Consider the following 18,593-nt stretch of genomic DNA (forward strand, 5'->3'; position numbering starts at 1 on the left):
AATTGATTATGAATAGAGAACTCCTCTGAAAACTCAAGAAATAGTCCCTCTGGTGTGCTTCTCATATAACAATTCTATGTGTAAAGTTAAGTTCTACCCTGTTAGATTGGCAGGTGTGTTGTCACGGAGCAGGAAGGAATGTTTCCAGTCAGAGGGCTCAAGGGTTACATATAAAGGCTGGGAGACAGGGAAAATCTGTGCATTATTTGAAATACTGATCACATGCGTGGGATGTTTATGCCGAGGAAGAGGCTGAGCAAAGGTGGCAGCAGGGCTTATTATAGAAAGAGTAGCAGTTGCATTGATTTTTATTGGAAATGTTTCAGGTATGATTTTTAGGAGACTTTGCCCAACTTTTCAGGCTTGTTATTGAACCCTTAGGTGTATTGTGGTAAGAGAGATCCTGCAGGTCCTTTCCTGGGTCAGTCCAGTCTGCTTTGCCAGCCAGAAATGAGCATCAGCAGTTCTGACCAATATGTGTATGAGTGATTTGTGTCAAGACAAGTCTGGGGCTTATGCACCCAATAGAACGCTAAATTCTTCTCTGAATATTTGCTGGTCTTGTCTGAATTTAGAGACATTTTTACAAATAGCTCTTAATTCAGCTCAGGTCCAAGGTTTAAACTCTGAAGTTGTCTGAATACCTGGTGCATGGGGGTGGAGCTTCAGAGGCAGCTAGCATTTTAGGTTCTTGGAGGTTTGTTGGGCAAAGGCAGGGGACCGGGACAAGGGGAATTAAAGGAGGAGTCAGTGGAATTCAGAAGGAGAGAGAATGGCAGGAGGAGAGGCAGAGGGAGGTCTGGGAAAGGCAACTGGAGGACTTAATAGAGAAATAGGTCTAGTTGTTTTCCAAATTGGTCATTAGCTTTGGCCAGAGAATGATGTGATGAAGCAGCTTTTGATTCAGAGTTTTGTTTGGAAGCCTCCTTATACCAAATCAAAATATGCTGCCCATTGAAACGGAGAAATCTTCTCCCCTTCTTATCGAAGGAGCCTCTCAAATGCACAATTTTGTTCAAGCCAAATCCTCCTTAGTGAAGCTATGAGGAGTTGAATGAGATGACATGTAAGAAGCAGGCATCTTTCCTGGAAGAGTAGAAGCTCTACACTTACACTACCCCATAAGAGCTGGCAATGGTGGGTAAACGAGGTGCTTGTACATCTCATGACTTAGGCCCCAACATGACTTCTCTGAATGCAGACTCCAGAGCCTCCACCACCTGACACCAAAGAGAACACTCTTTCTGGATTAAAGCCAAACTATCAGGGCAAAAGAAAATCAGGAGAAGAAAGGCTCATTTGGTTTTATTGAATACCCACTGCAAAGTGTGTGCAAATGGATGCCAGTCTGATGAGAATGGAATTCTGCCATTTGCAACAACGTGGATGGACCTAGAGTATATTCTGCTTAATGAAATTAGCCAGACAGAGAAAGACATATACTCTTATGTTATCACTCATATGTGGAAGCTAAAAAATAAAACAAATAAATGCATAGAATAAAACAGAAACCGACTCACATATAATGAGAACAAAGTAGTGGTTGTCACCGGGGAGAGGGGAGGGAGGACCAAGAGAGGGTAGAGGACTGAGGGGTTAAAACTACTGTGTACACAGTACGGGGGAAACAAGGACATACTGCACAGCAGAGGAATATACACCCATTGTGTGTAATAACGTTAACTGGAAAATAATCTATAAAAATATTGAATTATTTTGTTGTGCACCAAAAACTAATATTGTAAATCAACTATACTTCAAAAACACAAAAGAAAAAGAAAGGGATGACCCTATTGACTATACCAGTTGATCTGGATTTGAAGTGATATCCAATAAAAAAGATTAAGGAGGGACTTCCCTGGTGGTGCAATGGTTAAGAATCTGTCTGCCAATGCAGGGGACACGGGTTCGAGCCCTGGTCTGGGAAGATCCCACATGCCACGGAGCAGCTAAGCCCATGCACCATAACTACTGAGCCTGTGCTCTGGAGCCCGCGAGCCACAACTACTGAAGCCTGCGTGCCACAACTACTGAAGCCCACAGGCCAAGAGCCCATGCTCCGCAACAAAAGAAGCCACCACAATGAGAAGCCCGTGCACTGCATCGAAGAGCAGCCCCAGCTCTTTGCAACTAGAGGAAGCCCGCACACAGCAACAAAGACCCAACGCAGCCAAACATAAATGAATAAAAATAAATAAATAGGGCTTCCCTGGTGGCGCAGTGGTTGAGAGTCCGCCTGCCGATGCGGGGGACATGGGTTCGTGCCCCGGTCGGGGAGGATCCCACATGCCGCGGAGCGGCTTGGCCCGTGAGCCATGGCTGCTCGGCCTGCGCGTCCAGAGCCTGTGGTCCGCAGCGGGAGAGGCCACAGCAGTGGGAGGCCCGCGTACCGCAAAAAAAAAAAAAAAAAAAAAAAAGGGAAGAATGAAGAACTGCCACAGATTGGTGGAGGCTAAAGAATATAAAACTAAGTGCATTGTGGGATCAATTAGAAAATAAAAATAAAAGTGAAGATGCAGTTGTTCCAGCCACTGTGGACCCTGTTGGGACAAGCAATTTGGTGTTGCTGGAAAATAAAGTGGTGAGGGTCATGGAAAGAGCAATGGAGTCAGAGATGCTGATGGCCTAGATCGTAGAAGGCTGACAGTGTCAGACCAGGGATGCTCATGCTTTATCCTATATAGGAGAGGGGAGGTACTGAAGGATGTAAGCAGAGGAACCCTCTGATTAGGTGTGCATCTTGGTGAGACCATTAGGGCTTCTGTGTCCCAACATGAATTGCTGGGACGTCAGACCTGAGACAGGAGATGCGAGAGCCAATCTCCAAGGTGGTCCTAATAATCTTCACCTCCTTGCCTTCACGCCCTAGCATGGCCCCTCTGACACTGCACAAAGACTACATCTTCCAGTTTCCCTTGCAGCTACATGTGACCATATAACTAGATCCCGGCTAATGGGATGTAAGGAGAATTGTACGTAATTTCCAGGAAATGTCCTTAAATGGAGCCATATACGCATCTTTGTCTTTTCCCCTTCCTGCTGGTTAGAGTGTGAACATGATGGTTGAAGCCCAATTAGCCATATGGAATTATGAGGTGAACCCACAGATTCAGAGTGATGAAATGACAAGGTAGAAGGAACCTCAATCCCTAAGCCACTCTTTCAGTCCCAGAATGCTAACCTCCAAACTTCATTTATGTGAAGGAAAAAAAACTGTCTTGTTTAAAGCACTGTTTGGCAGGGGGGCGGTTTCTATCATTCACAACAAACCTAATAATAACTCTGTTAACAAATGGAAACTCTAAAATGCCCATTTAGGTAACATAAGCAAGCCATTCTTTTAGGGGGCATGTGATAAAATCATGTCCATGAAGTACAAAAGCAGATCAATGGTTTTAATTGTATGAATGCTTTTTATGTCAAACTATATCATGAAGTAAAACACACCACAACTTACCTGCCAAGGCTGAAAAATCAGTATATATGCACAGGTGTTTCCTGAAATATGTGGCCAGTGTCCTTCCTCACATCTACTTAGACGATCCAGGGCATATGCCATAGAATACACAACTTGGTTGACATTGTGTGTAATTCTTAGCGGAGACACATCCAGATAGGTATTTTTAAGATCTTCCAACTTCTCCTTTCCAGTATAGAATTTATCAGACATGGCATGTAATCTGTCCTCTTTACCAGTCATATTCTCTCTATGGTCAGTGTTGTATGGAACACTACTATTGGGCCAAGTACAGTTAAAAGCAGTTTGCCCAAATTCAATGGTCAGGACATCATTTGGATCCTTGCCAGGATGTACATCATAAAGAAGTTCTTTTAATCCCAGTATATCAGCTCTTGGTATTGAAAATCCAATACTTCCACCAAAATACGAGAAATATTCAGGCTTTGTGATGAGAGCGAAGGCAATCCAGGCTTCACTCGCTATCCATGTTCTGTCAGTTATGTTATGGTAAACCATTTCCAGCATGAAAGGACTTAGGTCAATATCAGATGCATAGAGCACAATGACTCTGGCAGTGGAGTTCCTTATAGCATCAATAGTTTTTGGCATTTTCTCATTAGAACGGACTTTGGGAATGGTTTCAGAGAATGCAACACAGAGGTTGACACTCTCCATTTTTTCCTTACAAATCTTTACTCCGTATTTTCCATAATCATCATCAGCTGCTATGGTGCCTATCCAGACCCAACCAAAATGCTGGATGAGTTGTACCATGGCCTCCGACTGGATCTTATCACTGGCTACTGTGTGAAGATAAGATGGAAACTGGTATTTGTCACTAAGAAGTGAGGAGGTAGAGGCGTAACCCACCTACAACTGAAAATATTCATGCAGTTATTAGAAAGCAATAGCCAAACCTCAAATTACACAACCTCTGAGTATCTGTATTGGAGAAGGAGGGAACTTAACAGTTCTCCCTTTATTCTCACACCCTTCCAGAGACAGAAGGACTTCTACTCCTCTCCCTGCTCTGTGGGTGGTGGGGACTGTTAGAGGGAGCACTTTGGGCCTCCCTATCCACCCTTTTCCCACCCCACCCCACCCCAAGGTAGCTGGAGGAGCTAATTATTAAGGTGATGACATTCAATGCACCACTTTTCATACTCGGGGTCAAATACTCGGAAAGGGAGGTGACCAGTCCGTTCATCTATGTTTTCTTGAGACTAGGTGTGTGATTCAAGCCATCCAGGCTCTTTCTCTGATCTAACTCCTCATCCATACAGGTGATGGAGTAAGCAGACTCATAATCTATTTGTCAGGCCCAGTTCCTCTTTCTTTTTTTTCTTTTCTTTTCTTTCTCTCTCTCTCTCTCCTCTCTCTCTCTCTCTCTCTCTCCCTCTCTCTCCCTCTCTGTCACCACTGCTTTCTCTCTTTTTCTCCTCTTCTCTTTCCTTGTTTCTCTCTGCCAGGACTTCTGGGTATTAAAGTCCTAAGACTTAGACTGAGAAATACGGTAGGAAACTCCACTACCACCTCAGGTTTAAGTCTCAGTCTCCAACAGAGTTACTAGAGGCCCTCATTTTATAGGCACTTGCTAGATAAACGAAGAGGTATTTTTCTTATCTTGCCAGTGGTTCTTGTGCATATGTTCTATCAGCAAGAACTTAAGAATGAAAGTAGAATGGCCAGTAACATGAATTTCTGACAATCTTACATACATTTCTGCTGTACCTTACTCTCAGTCTCAGCGACTCTGCCGTTAAGAAGATATGTCACATTCTCTCCTATCCCATCCCATTGCCATCCCATGTTATTACTGCATCACCTCCAATAAGACCTCCTATATTATAATTACATAGCTCCATGATTGCCAATTCTTTCATAAGTGACAGATTATTCCTATTTTTCTCTTTATCCTTTGTCTTATCCTTACTCCACTGGCTAAAGTTTACATTCTTCTTTGGAACCTCAAGCACCAACATCATGGAAGCCATATGTAGGAAAGAATCTCATTTAGGAAGCAGAGACACCTGATTTCTGATTCCAGCTACATAATCAGTGTAAGATTGGATACTAAAACCTGCTGAAATCAGTTTCCCCATGAGTGAAATCAGGGTTATGACATCTACATTTCAACGTTGCTCAGCATATTAAATGAGACAACACACGTGAAAGTGTCTGTTGTACGTAAGATTTCTTTTACCCTCTTTGCAGATTTACTACAAGACTTAAATGAGAAGATCTATCTAGAGGTTTCTAGCAGGTGCCTGGACCACAGTCGGTATTTGGTGGGAAGCAGAGCTCACAGCAGCAGCAGTTTGTCTAAGCTGCATGAAGCCCACATTGAAGATGTCGGCTGTGTCACCTGACCCCTCCTCTTGGTTCTGTTCCTCAGTATTACCCTGTTCCCCCTACCTTTGTATTTGCAGCTTTATAAGACACACTTTGTAAATGCTACTTTTTAACAATTATTTTAACTTCTCCCATTACTTCAGTAACACAAATAAGCTTAATCATCCTTCACATTAATAAGTCCTGACTTGATATTTTTGTGAACCACCCCTGGAAATAAATATAGAGCTTTACTTATATTTTATTTTATTTTATTTTTTTTAACATATTTATTGGAGTATAATTGCTTTACAATGGTGTGTTAGTTTCTGCTGTATAACAAAGTGAATCAGCTATATGTATACATATATCCTCATATCTCTTCCCTCTTGCATCTCCCTCCCTCCCACCGTCCCTATCCCACCCCTCTAGGTGGTCACAAAGCACTCAGCTGATCTCCCTGTGCTATGTGGCTGCTTCCCACTAGCTATCTATTTTACATTTGGTAGTGCATATAAGTCCATGCCACTCTCTTACTTCGTCCCAGCTTACCCTTCCCCCTCCCCGTGTCCTCATCCATTCTTCCTAATATCATCTATTCTTAGGTTGAAATGTGTCACTGTCCCTGAATTTAAAATAATCCGTAAATGAGCATCCCAGCTCGTTTCAGTATGTTAGCGTATGAACAAAAAGGGTCATGATTACTAAGTATTAATACAGGCCAGAAACAAAATGAGTTCCTTATACCATCTATCAATCAACCAACAAGTATTTCTCAATCACCTACTCTGTGCTTCACCCAGTGTTTTCGAGTGTATTGCCTACTGAGATGTCAACATACAAATCACTAGGTCACTATCTCAAGCTCAAAACTAAGGCAGGATCCTAAGGGATGTAGAAGAGTCTGAAATCACCAGTCACACTTGCTGAGGCCAGGCTGAACAGAGTAATTAGGGGCATCAGCATCACCACCATCCTGTTTGTCTGTGTAACTTATCCCAGCCTCACCTGAGCACCTAACTTACTCTTTGCAGCAATTTTCACATACCTTGTGTTTCTTTATAAGTTAGTACCCAGGACAAATATTCTGAAATACCTGAGGTAAGTAATACAACCCTAGAATTCTTGAAGCAGCAACTGATAAGGATGATCCACCTGCTCCAACAATTCCTGCCAGCATTGCCCTGGTGCTGTTTCTAAAACTGGGCTGTTTTCTTCCTGCCCTGTGAGGAATACCAATGCCGCTTCCACGGATTTGGAGATGGTGAAACAGGTATCAAAGATCTGATAGCCCAAAGTGATGTTGGGCAAAAAATATCCTTCCTTTCATTAATCTCCCTGATGGTGTGGATCATGGTTTTCATCCAGCGGAAGCCCCGGAAGTTGAAACTGAAAAGGAAATAGTTTTTGTAAGGCCTTAGTCAGTGGGTGGATCTGTGGAGGGGAAAGCAGCTTTTAGCTGGGATTGGTGCTGAGAGCATTTTGCCAAAACTTCAGGGGGCACCTGCCTTGTGTGAGCATGTTAATATTTCATTAAAAGATATTGCAATTTAAAGGGTTCAAGTATGAATCATATTCATTATTGATTGGCTTGGGCTGGGAAGCATCTTTTTGGACAGCTGATTATCTCTTTTCACAAAAATATTCTTATATTCGCAATTCTCTCCACCATGCAGAACACGCAATAATTCCTCAATACATTTTTCCCCATTCATTGGAAGTCCCCAGTACCCTATGAGTCAGTCTCCTTTCCCTCTTCCTTACCTTCCTATAGGTTTCTCCTGGTTTCTTCTAGATGTTAATTATAATAATAAAAGTTTTGTAAATACATGAAAATACTTATGATAGGACTACATAAAAGCAGTACATAATATTTATATATACGATATATATTATGACTCCAATAGATAATTTTTCCTGCCATGATTTGATCGTTAGTGTTGAGACTTTTAAATTAAGAAACATCTCTTTCCTATCACTCTTACATTTAACCATGAATGAGATGCCTCCTCCTTTCCATTCCCTAGCCACAAAAAGGAAAATTACTTCCCTTTAGTCCATCAGCACATTTTTTTTCAATTTCTTCTCCATTAAAAATAAATATTCTATTTCCAACTCTCTTTCTTTCTTCCCAGTTTTAACCAAACTTTAACCTATTTGAAAGCAAGGACCTCAAGGATGTTTTCTCTTAATGTCCTCTGTAGCTCTAGTATCTAACTACCTATCTTTACTCAATAAATATTTTTGAATCAAATATCTAATAGCAAATAGCCCTGTTGGCAGATTAGATTTTTCCTCCATGTCTCTTTAACTGGGTTTTTTAGTTTAGTTTAGCTTTGCCTTTTATTCAACACGTAGTTACTGAGTTGCACTGGTGCGAGACACTATAAATGCAACAGTGAAAAAGATAGGCACTGCAGTGTCTAGGCAAAGAAACAGAAAAATAGCCATGCACAAAATGATAAAGACAGCGATAGGGGTAGACATAGGGACCAGCAGTTAAAGGGGTGGGGAACCTTGCCCTGGGGGACTTAACAGCCAAGCTAAGTCTTGAAGGGTAATGTAAAAACAGGGGACGAATGCTGTAAGCAGAGGGCACGGTATGTGTGAAGGCATGACAACAAGAGAACCTAACATTCTAGGAATGGGAAGATCAGGACACTTGGAGAACAGGGTAGGAATAGGTATGGCATGGGAAGAGGAGACTGGAGAATCAGGAGTCTGAACATGAAGGGCTTTATCGTCCTAAGACAACTGGCCTCTAAATTTACATGGATGGCCATACAAATTGGCATATATATTTTTGAAATAAATATAGCAATATCTTTTTTAAGGTGAGAGAGTAATACATTTCAAGAGCTAGAAAATGTTCACCTGTTTTGAATCAATAATTACACCCCAGAGAATTTATCTGAAGGTACTGTTCTTCCCAAAAGAAAAAAACTAGGTATGTTCCAAACTGTTCATTTTAGAATTATTTATAATATTGAAAAATTGGAAAGAATTTACATGCTCATTATGGTACACTGACTTGATAGGAACATTTTCCATAATTAAAAAACTATGATTAGAGAAATTACACTGCAGCATGCATATAATATTAGGTAAAACAGTCTGTATGCAAAGTTGTTTCTATACTATAATTAAAACTACACATAAATTATGTGAACATTTGGAAAACTATCAACAGGTAAAAAGTTTAAATGAGTACAGGATAATTACTGAAAGGGTGGGATTTGGGATGATTTTTCTTTCAGTTGTTGATTTCCATTGTGATACTCACAGTATCGTTATACAATGTATACCTTTTGTTCTGCAGAAAATTTCTCTAAATCCTAACTTTGTTTAGATCAACCAAAACAAGAATTAAAATACTCCCTTCTTCCCTCCATTTCACTGTCTTCTCTGCTCTGAAGATTTTCAAAATAAAAGTCTTCCTCGTCTGTTCACTTTGGCTGATGGCCAACCACAACTATTATCCTGTTAAAATTGTGGGTTTCAGAATGAGACTTCTCCAAACTCCAACTTGCATATCTAGATCAGTTATAGGTAAACGTTAATGATGCCAAAATGAAATTGTTATCTGATTACGCCCAGCTCCTGAGTACCACCTATCCAGGCCTCCCATGAGGGTTCTCCCATTGGGAGGGAGGCTAGGAGAACATTGGAATTGGGTACAGATAGATAGAAACTGTTGATGGTTATTGGTGAAAAGTCATTATATAGCTCTAATTTTGAAGAACATATATCAAAAAGTGTAAATATGGGATGTTATTAATATCCAATAGATATGTTTAGGATGGATTTAAGTGCTGGGAAAGTTTTAGGCTTGTATGGAGTGAAGATGAGAAATTTGGGTTTCAGTCAACAAGCTGGGAGACAAGCAGAACCCCCGCAATGATGCCTTACATTTCTGATCCACATTCAGGACAAGGAACTGGCTTTTTAGATGCCCTGGATCATGTGAAACAAGTTTCATACAAAATATGAAGAATCAGAATGTCATCAGACTTCTCAGCAGCAACACTGGCAGTCAGAAGATGCCGAAGTAATCTTTTCAAGGATCCTTAGGCTTTGAGTTAAAGTCAAGATGGAGTAAGCACACACCACCCGCTCTCTCCCACTGATTACAATTAAGATCCCTGGACTGAACATATAAAGCAACTATCAGACTACTCTGAAAATTAAATAAGAACAGTGGACTAGAGATGGAAATCAAAATATCCCTGGGGACTTCCCTGGTGGTGCAGTGGTTAAGAATCTGCCTGCTAATGCAGGGGACATGGGTTCAAGCCCTGGTCCAGGAAGATCCCACGTGCTGTGGAGCAACTAAGCCCGTGCGCCACAACTACTGAGCCCACGTGCCACAACTACTGAAGCCCACGTGCCTAGAGCCTGCGCTCTGCAACGAAGAGTAGCCCCCACTTGCTACAACTAGAGAAATCCTATGCACAGCAACGAAGACCCAACACAGCCCAAAATAAATAAATAATTTATTTTTTAAAAAAACCCAAATTATCCCTGATACAGTGAATTATTTTTTTAAATGGGACATACTTACTTCTCACCACTGTGTCAATCACAGTGGATATACCAAACTATTTTTTAATAAGGGAGTGGATTTTTACTAAAAATATGTATATTGGCCTTTCTATTTTACCTTGCTAGGAAGATAACCTTCAGAAGCTCCAATGAAGGGTGAAGAACAAATTAAGTGATTCCACTGATGAAATATGAGTGTACTATACTGTGACAAACTCTGGTTTTCATTTTATGTTATTAAAGATTAAATCAGTGAAAACTTCTCTGATAAATAATAAACTGACTCTAAATAATGTAGCCATGAGCAGAAGTGCTTCTTTCCCACTTCCCTTTGCTTCACTGTAAGAATGGAAAAGAATTAGAAGGTCCAGGGAAGAGTTAAGTACAGACTGACTGCAATCCTTTCTTTTTGCCAACATACAGCTTATCCACCCCTTTAGTGGTATTTCAAATATGTAGCATGATATATGACCAAAGGGAAGGAGTTATGATCAGTAAAGATTTAGTTGTATAAGAAGCAGCCAAAATTTTTACAGCATGCATTTGTAATTATAATTACCACGCAGCATCATGGGAAGTGATTAAGATATGATGTAAAATGCCCAATATAAAACTGTGTCCATGCTATTGCCACATTATGAAAAAAATTACAGTTGCATTTATATAAAGGGCTGAGAAAGAATATATGGAAATGAAAGGAAAGAGCTGCTTTATTATGGTAGTAGAACAGTGTGGACAGTAATTTTCCTTTAATTTCTGGCATTCTTTTCATATCAAAAGTGTGTGTGTGTTTCACACCCAGAAATATAACCCATGTTTGCTTTTCTTACAATGGATTCCTTGCAAATTCAGATTGTCAGTCATGGATCCCATTTCTTGACATGACAATTTTGGGATGAGGGGAGTAGGGCAGAAGCCTTCCAACTGGAGGAATCTCGCTATGAACACTAGCTCATAAATAAATCAGCATTCCAGCATTGTGTATTTTCACCTGGGGAGACTTTAGTCTAATAACAATTCAAAGTAAAGCTGCAACACTGCACAACTCTACATCATGCTTCTCAAACCTTATTGTGTACATGAGTCATCAGGAGGTCTTGTCAAAATGCAGATTCTGATTCAGCAGATGTGGGCTGCAGCCTGAGATTCTACATTTCTAACAAGCTCTTAGATGATGCTGATGCTGGTGGTCCACAGACCACCCTCTGAGGAGCAATGTTGTATAGCATATAAAACCTGTCTTTTTTCCTTCTTGTTTCTAAGCAATCCTAGAATGTCTACCTCGGAGAAATTGAGGCACAGAAATAGCAAGTACCTATCCTGAGTCAAATAAATAGTGTCAAAGTCAGGGCTGGCATCATGGCTCCAGTTCCAGACTCTGATTCCCACACCCACCACTCATTTACCCCCACCTCCTACAACTGATGTAAAAAGAAGAAAAAAGAATGGCTTACCCTTCACATTTTGCTGATACTGGCTCCAAAACAGACTCGTTTGCTGGGGGTGGTCCTGGAATGAATAGGAAACAGTCCTCCAATAACAAGTGAAGGGTTTCTGGCACCTACATACCCATTCAAATCAAACTTGCCCAGCAGCTGACAGGTCTGTTCTTCTTCCTCTTCTTTGCCTTCAATGCCCAATTCAGCCCATAAAAAGGCAAGCAGTCCTAGAACCAAGCATTTCTTTCTGCTAGCCATTTTAATAAGGAGAGTTTGGGAGAAATGACCAGTGTTAAAACTTTTAACGAGGTACCTTGAGAGAGCGTTCCAGTGAGTATGTGCATGCCCCATCACAGGGGACTCAGCTTGCCACTACTTGCTACCTAATTGTCATGCCTCAGTCAATCACAGAGCCTCACACTCACCTGCAACTTATGCATCTGCACTAGGAGCTGAGTAATCCTTTTGAAAAGAGCCTCATAAAAATCTCTTTTATGCTTAGCAATATTATATAATGACAGAATAGGGGATTCTGAGTTTAGAGTCTTTCACGTTGTAGAAATTGTCCCTTTCTTGTTTATCAGCCTCATTCATTCTCACTTCAGCCAGCCTTGTGGGAGCTGCACTTGCCCCAAAAGTGAAGAAGGGCACTCTGATTCATCACGAAGTATAAAAACAGGAGACATCAGGTCAAGCTCTTTCCTTAGGGGTATAGAAAAAGTTGAATGGAAAACCATGGGGGATTTGGACTAGAAGACATCATTTTGAATCTGTGTTCTGCCACTTGTATTAGTGTGATGGTGGGAAAGTCACTTAATTTCTATGCCTCAAGTTCCTCATTAGTGACTAGGATGATAATAAGCTGCCCTAGAAAAATTCTGTAAAGCCCGTAGAGTTCAAGGAATATTTTTCGTATACATCATTTTCTTTCATCTCCTCTTCAAGGTGAAGTGTTGCCCTCAGCTCACGTTGCTGACCTCGTCACTGGTTCAGGCACAAATCCCTGAGAATTTCTGGGCTCCTTCCTCAGAATCCCCTCTTGTGCCTTCTTTCTTGGCCCCTCTCAGAGACGTCTTCCAATCTCTCTCTCCAGGTCAATTCATCATAGATTCCCAGTCACCTTTGGCCCTTCTCAAACATCCCCCATGGGAGTATAAATTCATAGAGTATTTTCAGAATGCAGTCCAGCAATATGTATCAGGAACATGAAAAATGTGTATACCCTTTGATCATGTGATTTTACTTCAAAGTATTTATCCCAAGGAAGCAATAGAGATCCACATAAACATAATGCATAAGAATATTGAGTACAGTTTTATTTATAAGAGTGAAAAAATTGGACGAACTAAATATACACAGTAGGGAGTTTCTAAAATCAATTACAATCTATTCACATGACAGAAAACAAAGGAGCCATTTGAATCATGTTTTAGAAAAATATTTATTCACAACATAAAATTTCAATATGCTTGGGACTTCCCTGGTGGTCCAGTGGTTAAGAATTTGCCTTCCAATGCAGGGGACACGGGTTCGATCCCTGGCCAGGGAACTAAGATGCCATATTCCGCGGGACAACTAAGCCCGCACACTCTACAGCCCGCGTGCCACAACTAGAGAGAAGCCTGTGCGACGCAAGGAAAGATCCCACATGCCACAACTAAGACCCGATGCAGCCAAATAAATAAATAATTTTTAAAAATTTTTCAATATGCTTAACACAAAGATAACAGCTAACAAACCAGTGTATACAATCGTACTCTAAATTTCTAAACTTTACCAATATATTACAGCTCTCTTTCCTACACATATTTCCATTAAAAGCACTAGAAGAAACCACTGCAAACTGAAATAAAAAGAAAAAAGGAGAATAAAAATCCCTTTTCCTACTGTTTTAATGAACCAATGATTTTCATGTTTCCATGTTCATTGCCAGCCCAGACTGACACCCCTGCAGTACTTTTAGTTAGTTTTTGGTGGTAGATTATGGGTGATTTTAATTTTCTTCGTTATACTTTTCCATATTTTCCCACATGTTCTACAATATTCCTGTACTTCTTTTATAAACAGAAAAGATGCTACTGTAAGAAAAATCCCCCCGTTTTACAACTCCTCCACACATGCACATTCTACTGCAATCCCCTCTACACACGAACACACACAGTTACTCCCCTAATATCATCATCATCAGTCACCTGGGTCCCACCAACCCTTCCACACAAAAGTCATTTCCTTTACTTCTCCACTGAAGAATTTCCAGTACATATTTGTTGGTTAAGTATAATCTCACCTGACTCTGGGGAATCCCAAAAGAGAGCCTCCCATTACCACTTCACTGGTGGAATTGCAGGCCCACACCACAGCCCCCCATATCTGACTAGACCTTCACAAGCGAGCTAGTGGATGGCATGCCCTTGGCCCCTGATTGACATCTGTCTGTCAAATATCTGACTAGTCTTAGTTTTCTAAAATGTGCGTGGTCCACAGATTCCACCCTCAGTCTTTAAAAATGATACTGAAATGACTTAAAGGAAAAGATGGATTACCAGGAAAATCTCTTCCTTGACAGGCTCCAGAGTCTGGCTTCATCCAAACAAAATGGCACTCTGGGTGACAGACCATTCCTCAACAATAGCCTGAGAACCCCTCTCTTGAGCTGAAAAGATTTAGTCCAGGGCTTTCTCAGAACTATCTGGATCTATTCCTCACTCATGTTTGCTCTTCCTTTTTACCAGAAGGCAGCTGTTTCTAAGCAATTACGCTTCTTGTTGCCAAGGGCTACCCTTGCACAAAGATATGTTTATTACCAAAGTTGTTTTGTCTTAATCCTCTGGGCAAAAGCTGCACTAGGTGTCATAAAAATCATTAAAATTGATTAATTTATACAAATAACAAAAATTAGCATTTTTATAGCATTTTATATTGTACAAATTGTTTCCACATGCATTATTCTTCCTCTAGGTCAGGAAATGGATTCAGTGTTGATGAGGCTTCTGATATCCAATAATTCCCAGGATGATAGTATATTTTGCTGGGGCCACATGACTACATCCTCCAAATGTAGTAGAATTCATCAAAGATGAGGCAGAGAATAGGAAAAACAACATCCGTGCTCTAAGGCAGAGCATTTTTATTAAATGCACCGTGATGGATGTTCAACACCTCACCTCGCCCTCATGACACCCTATGGGACTGGTTTTCTTCTGTTCACTTTACAAATGAGTTCACATGGCTAGTACGTGCAAACATGCAGATACCAAAGCCTATGTCCTTTCTAAGGCCTTGTAGTAGAGAGACAGGACACAGACCGAGTCCGGGAGGGTGGACCCTAGGTCCAGCTTCTTCGCGGCCCAGCCCTCTCCATCTCTCTGGACTAACTGGCCTTTCCCAGGGTCTATGGTGATAAAGGAATCAGCGATGTTCTGGTTTGGGGGTGAGCCTTTCGAGGCTCTGTTCAGTGATAGCCTATTAATATGCTGTTAGAGGAAGCAGTAGCAAGTTGTTTTGTTAACTATCAAGGTGAGATTGTTTACTCAATAATACTTTGAACCTAATTTTTATTTCCATGGGGCTCTGATTTCAAGAACCCCCAATGAAAGCAAAAGACATCAGAATGTTGCTACAAATGGCCACGGGTATTTAGTCCCATGTGTCACACCCAGACTCTTAGGTCTGAGTCTGTGCGCTGTATGTTTTCACCACCCTCTCGCAGACTTGTTTGATCCTTGCTGTTCTCCCAGGGCCCTGGCGAAGGTCAGGTTCCCTTCCAAGAACAATAACACATTCTGCCCAGGCTTGTCTCTGCCTTCAAGCAAAGGAAAACATCTGAGCCCCTAAAGGTTATGAGAACGATCTTAATAACGAAGCCTATAAAAGTATTTAAAGGCTGTTTACATGGTTTCCAGGAAAAGCTCAAACTCCATATCAACTGCAGGGGAACACTGCTGCAAGTTTCAGCAAAGCCCCAGCACGACAGCAGCCATAGTGAATTCACGGTGGATTTCAGTCTCGTAGTCAGGCTCAGCTTGTTAGATATCACTTGGCTTTTATATTCCTCTCTGTCATTCCCTTACATTTATAATCATTTAGAATCCTGGGTAATACTCATGCCACAGCATCAGATGAATGGATACACTAATCTACTCCATTTTCTTATTCCCCATGCGGAGCTGTCCTTCTAAACAGTCAAGGAATGAACCAACACTTAGTTACCTGTGTTTAAATTGCTGTCTTTATGATACACATACTAGTTTTTTAAATGTATGTTTCCAACAGTTAAAAATTATTACCTGTATTAAATTTTGTGATATTATGACATGATGGCTTACCTGAAAGAAGACTAAAAATAAATCAGTTTTCATAAGTGTATTGTTATATGAGGTGCAAGTTATTGATGAGAGGCCTGGAGATGTATAAGAAGCAGGCTTTCGCTTTTTATATTTAACACGTCAGTACTAACCACTTGTTGCAGAAGTGTCTCCTGTGTGTCTCAATAGAGAAAGCCTTCAATTATAGCCAAGGAGAGAGACACTCAGACACTACAGGCATACAAAGTTTTAAATGGCTGCCTTGCTGATTTAAGAAAGCCACAGGTTACTATCTCTTCTGCTCCTTCTATTTTCAGGGAAATAACTCTGACAGCCTGATTAATGCCCTGTCTCTGAATCAGCTGACTCAATAAGCAGCAAACTATTAACATTCAGAAACAATGCATGCTTTCTCCCAGGGTGCATCACCTGTTACATAGCTATAGTGAGCTGTGGCTGCAACAAAAATGGTGAAGATGGTAAGCAACTGACTAGAGCTGGGAAACCATTATCATCACAGTCTTCTAGAGAACAAACATCTACTTTTAATAAAATCTGAAACTGAAAAATCCTGACCAGCTTTAACTCTCATTTGAAAAATTTAGCATGCCTTCCTGCCCTCCACTTTGGCCCCTTTCTAATCCATCCCCACACTGAAGGAAACTGACCATGTCAACCCTCCGGCCACTAAAAAAATTTTTTACAGCTTTATTGAGATATAATTTATATACCATAAAATTCATCTATGTAGAATGAACAATTCAATAGTTTTTACCATAGTTACAGACTTGAGCAGCCATCACTACAATCTAACTTTGGAACATTTCCATTATCCTAAAAGGAATCCTCAATTCCGGGACTTCCCTGTGGTGCAATGGTTAAGAATCAGCCTGCCAATGCAGGGGACACGGGTTCGAGCCCTGGTCCGGGAAGATCCCACATGCCACAGAGCAACTAAGCCCGTGCTCCACAACTACTGAGCCTGCGCTCTAGAGCCCATGAGCCACAACTACTGAGCCCACGTGCCACAACTACTGAAGCTGGTGCACCTAGAGCCCGTGCTCTGCGACAAGAGAAGCCACCACAATGAGAAGCCTGCACACCACAAGGAAGAGTAGCCCCCACTCACCACAACTAGAGAAAGCCTGTGTGCAGCAATGAAGACCCAACGTAGCCAAATAAATAATAAAATAAATATATATTAAAAAAAAAAAAAGGAAACCTCAATTCCCAGTCTTCCATCACACCAAGCTCTAGGCAACCACTTAAATCTACTTCCTGTCTCTATAGATTTGCCTATTCTGGACATTCCATTTAAATGGAATCTTACAGTATGTGGTCTTTTGTGCCTGGCTTCTTTGACAAAGCATAATGTCGGGAGGTTTATTCATGTTGTACTTTGTATTAGATTTCATTTTTAAAATATCATTATTAAGATATAATTTACACATCATAAAATTCACCCATTTATAATGTACAATTCAATGGGCTTTAGTATCCTTACAGAGTTGTGCAACCATCAGCAAAATCTAATTTTAGAACATTTTCATCACCGCAAAAAGAAACTCATACACATCAGGAGTCACTCCCCAGTCTCCCCCACCATCACCCCATCCCCAGACAACCACTAATCTATTTTTTGGCTGCTAAGGATGTCTCTATTCTGGGCATTTACATAAATAGAATCATATGTGATCATTTTACCAACTTCTTTCAGTTAGCATAATGTTTTCAAGGTTCATCCATGTTTTAGCATATTATCAGTGCTTTATTCCTTTTGTTTACTTTTTATTGCCAAATAAAATTCTGTCATATGGATATACCACATTTTATTTGTCCATTCAACAGCTGATGGAAATTTGGGTTGTTGCCATTCTTTGGCTGTTATGAGCACTACTGCCATGAACATTCTTGTACAAGTCTTTGTGTGGACATATATTTTTAATTCTTTTGGGTAGATATCTAGAAGTGGAATTGCTGATATGGTAACTATATATTTAACATTTTGAGAAAGTGCCAAGCTCTCTTCTAAAGTGGTTGTATCATTTTACATTCCCTCTAGTAATGTATGATGGCTCGGATATCTCCACATCCTTGCCACTACTTGTTATTACCAGTCCTTTTTTATTATAGCCGTTCTAGTGGAAATAAAGTGGTATTTCACTGTGGTTTTGATTTACATGTCCCTAATAGCTAATGACTCAAAGAAAGCTATGTGTTCTTCTAGACACTTTCAAATGTTAACTCTTACATGTATGTTTATGATCCATTTTCAGTTGATTTTTGTGTATGGTATAAGGTAAGCTCTAAGTTCGTTATTTTTTTTAATTGTAAATAACTATTTCTGCACCATTTGTTGGAAAGACTATTATTTCCCCATTGAATTATCATGACCCCATGTCAAAAATCAACTGACTATATAAATGTGAGGGTTTTTATTCCATTGGTCTATGTGTCTATCCTTATGTCAATGTTGTACTATCTTCATTATTCTAGTATCTTCATTATTGTAGTAAG

The 18,593-nt window shown here is 40.5% G+C and overlaps 1 protein-coding gene across 1 annotated transcript in view; it reads right to left on the reverse strand.

Annotated features, from left to right (window-relative positions):
• LOC307053752 (vomeronasal type-2 receptor 1-like) overlaps positions 1–12,030 on the reverse strand; it is a gene marked incomplete at both ends in the record, with an annotated part of 253,032 nt that extends 241,002 nt beyond the window's left edge. The window contains 6 exon segments of the mRNA XM_079705235.1: positions 3,458–4,330; positions 6,888–7,000; positions 7,003–7,102; positions 7,105–7,180; positions 11,788–11,828; positions 11,830–12,030. Of these exon segments, the coding sequence (XP_079561361.1) occupies positions 3,458–4,330; positions 6,888–7,000; positions 7,003–7,102; positions 7,105–7,180; positions 11,788–11,828; positions 11,830–12,030 (1,404 nt within the window).
• Between the last annotated feature and the right edge of the window lie 6,563 nt (positions 12,031–18,593).

This window comes from Hyperoodon ampullatus, assembly GCF_949752795.1.
Source record: "Hyperoodon ampullatus genome assembly, chromosome: 5".
Lineage (NCBI taxonomy): Eukaryota > Metazoa > Chordata > Mammalia > Artiodactyla > Ziphiidae > Hyperoodon > Hyperoodon ampullatus.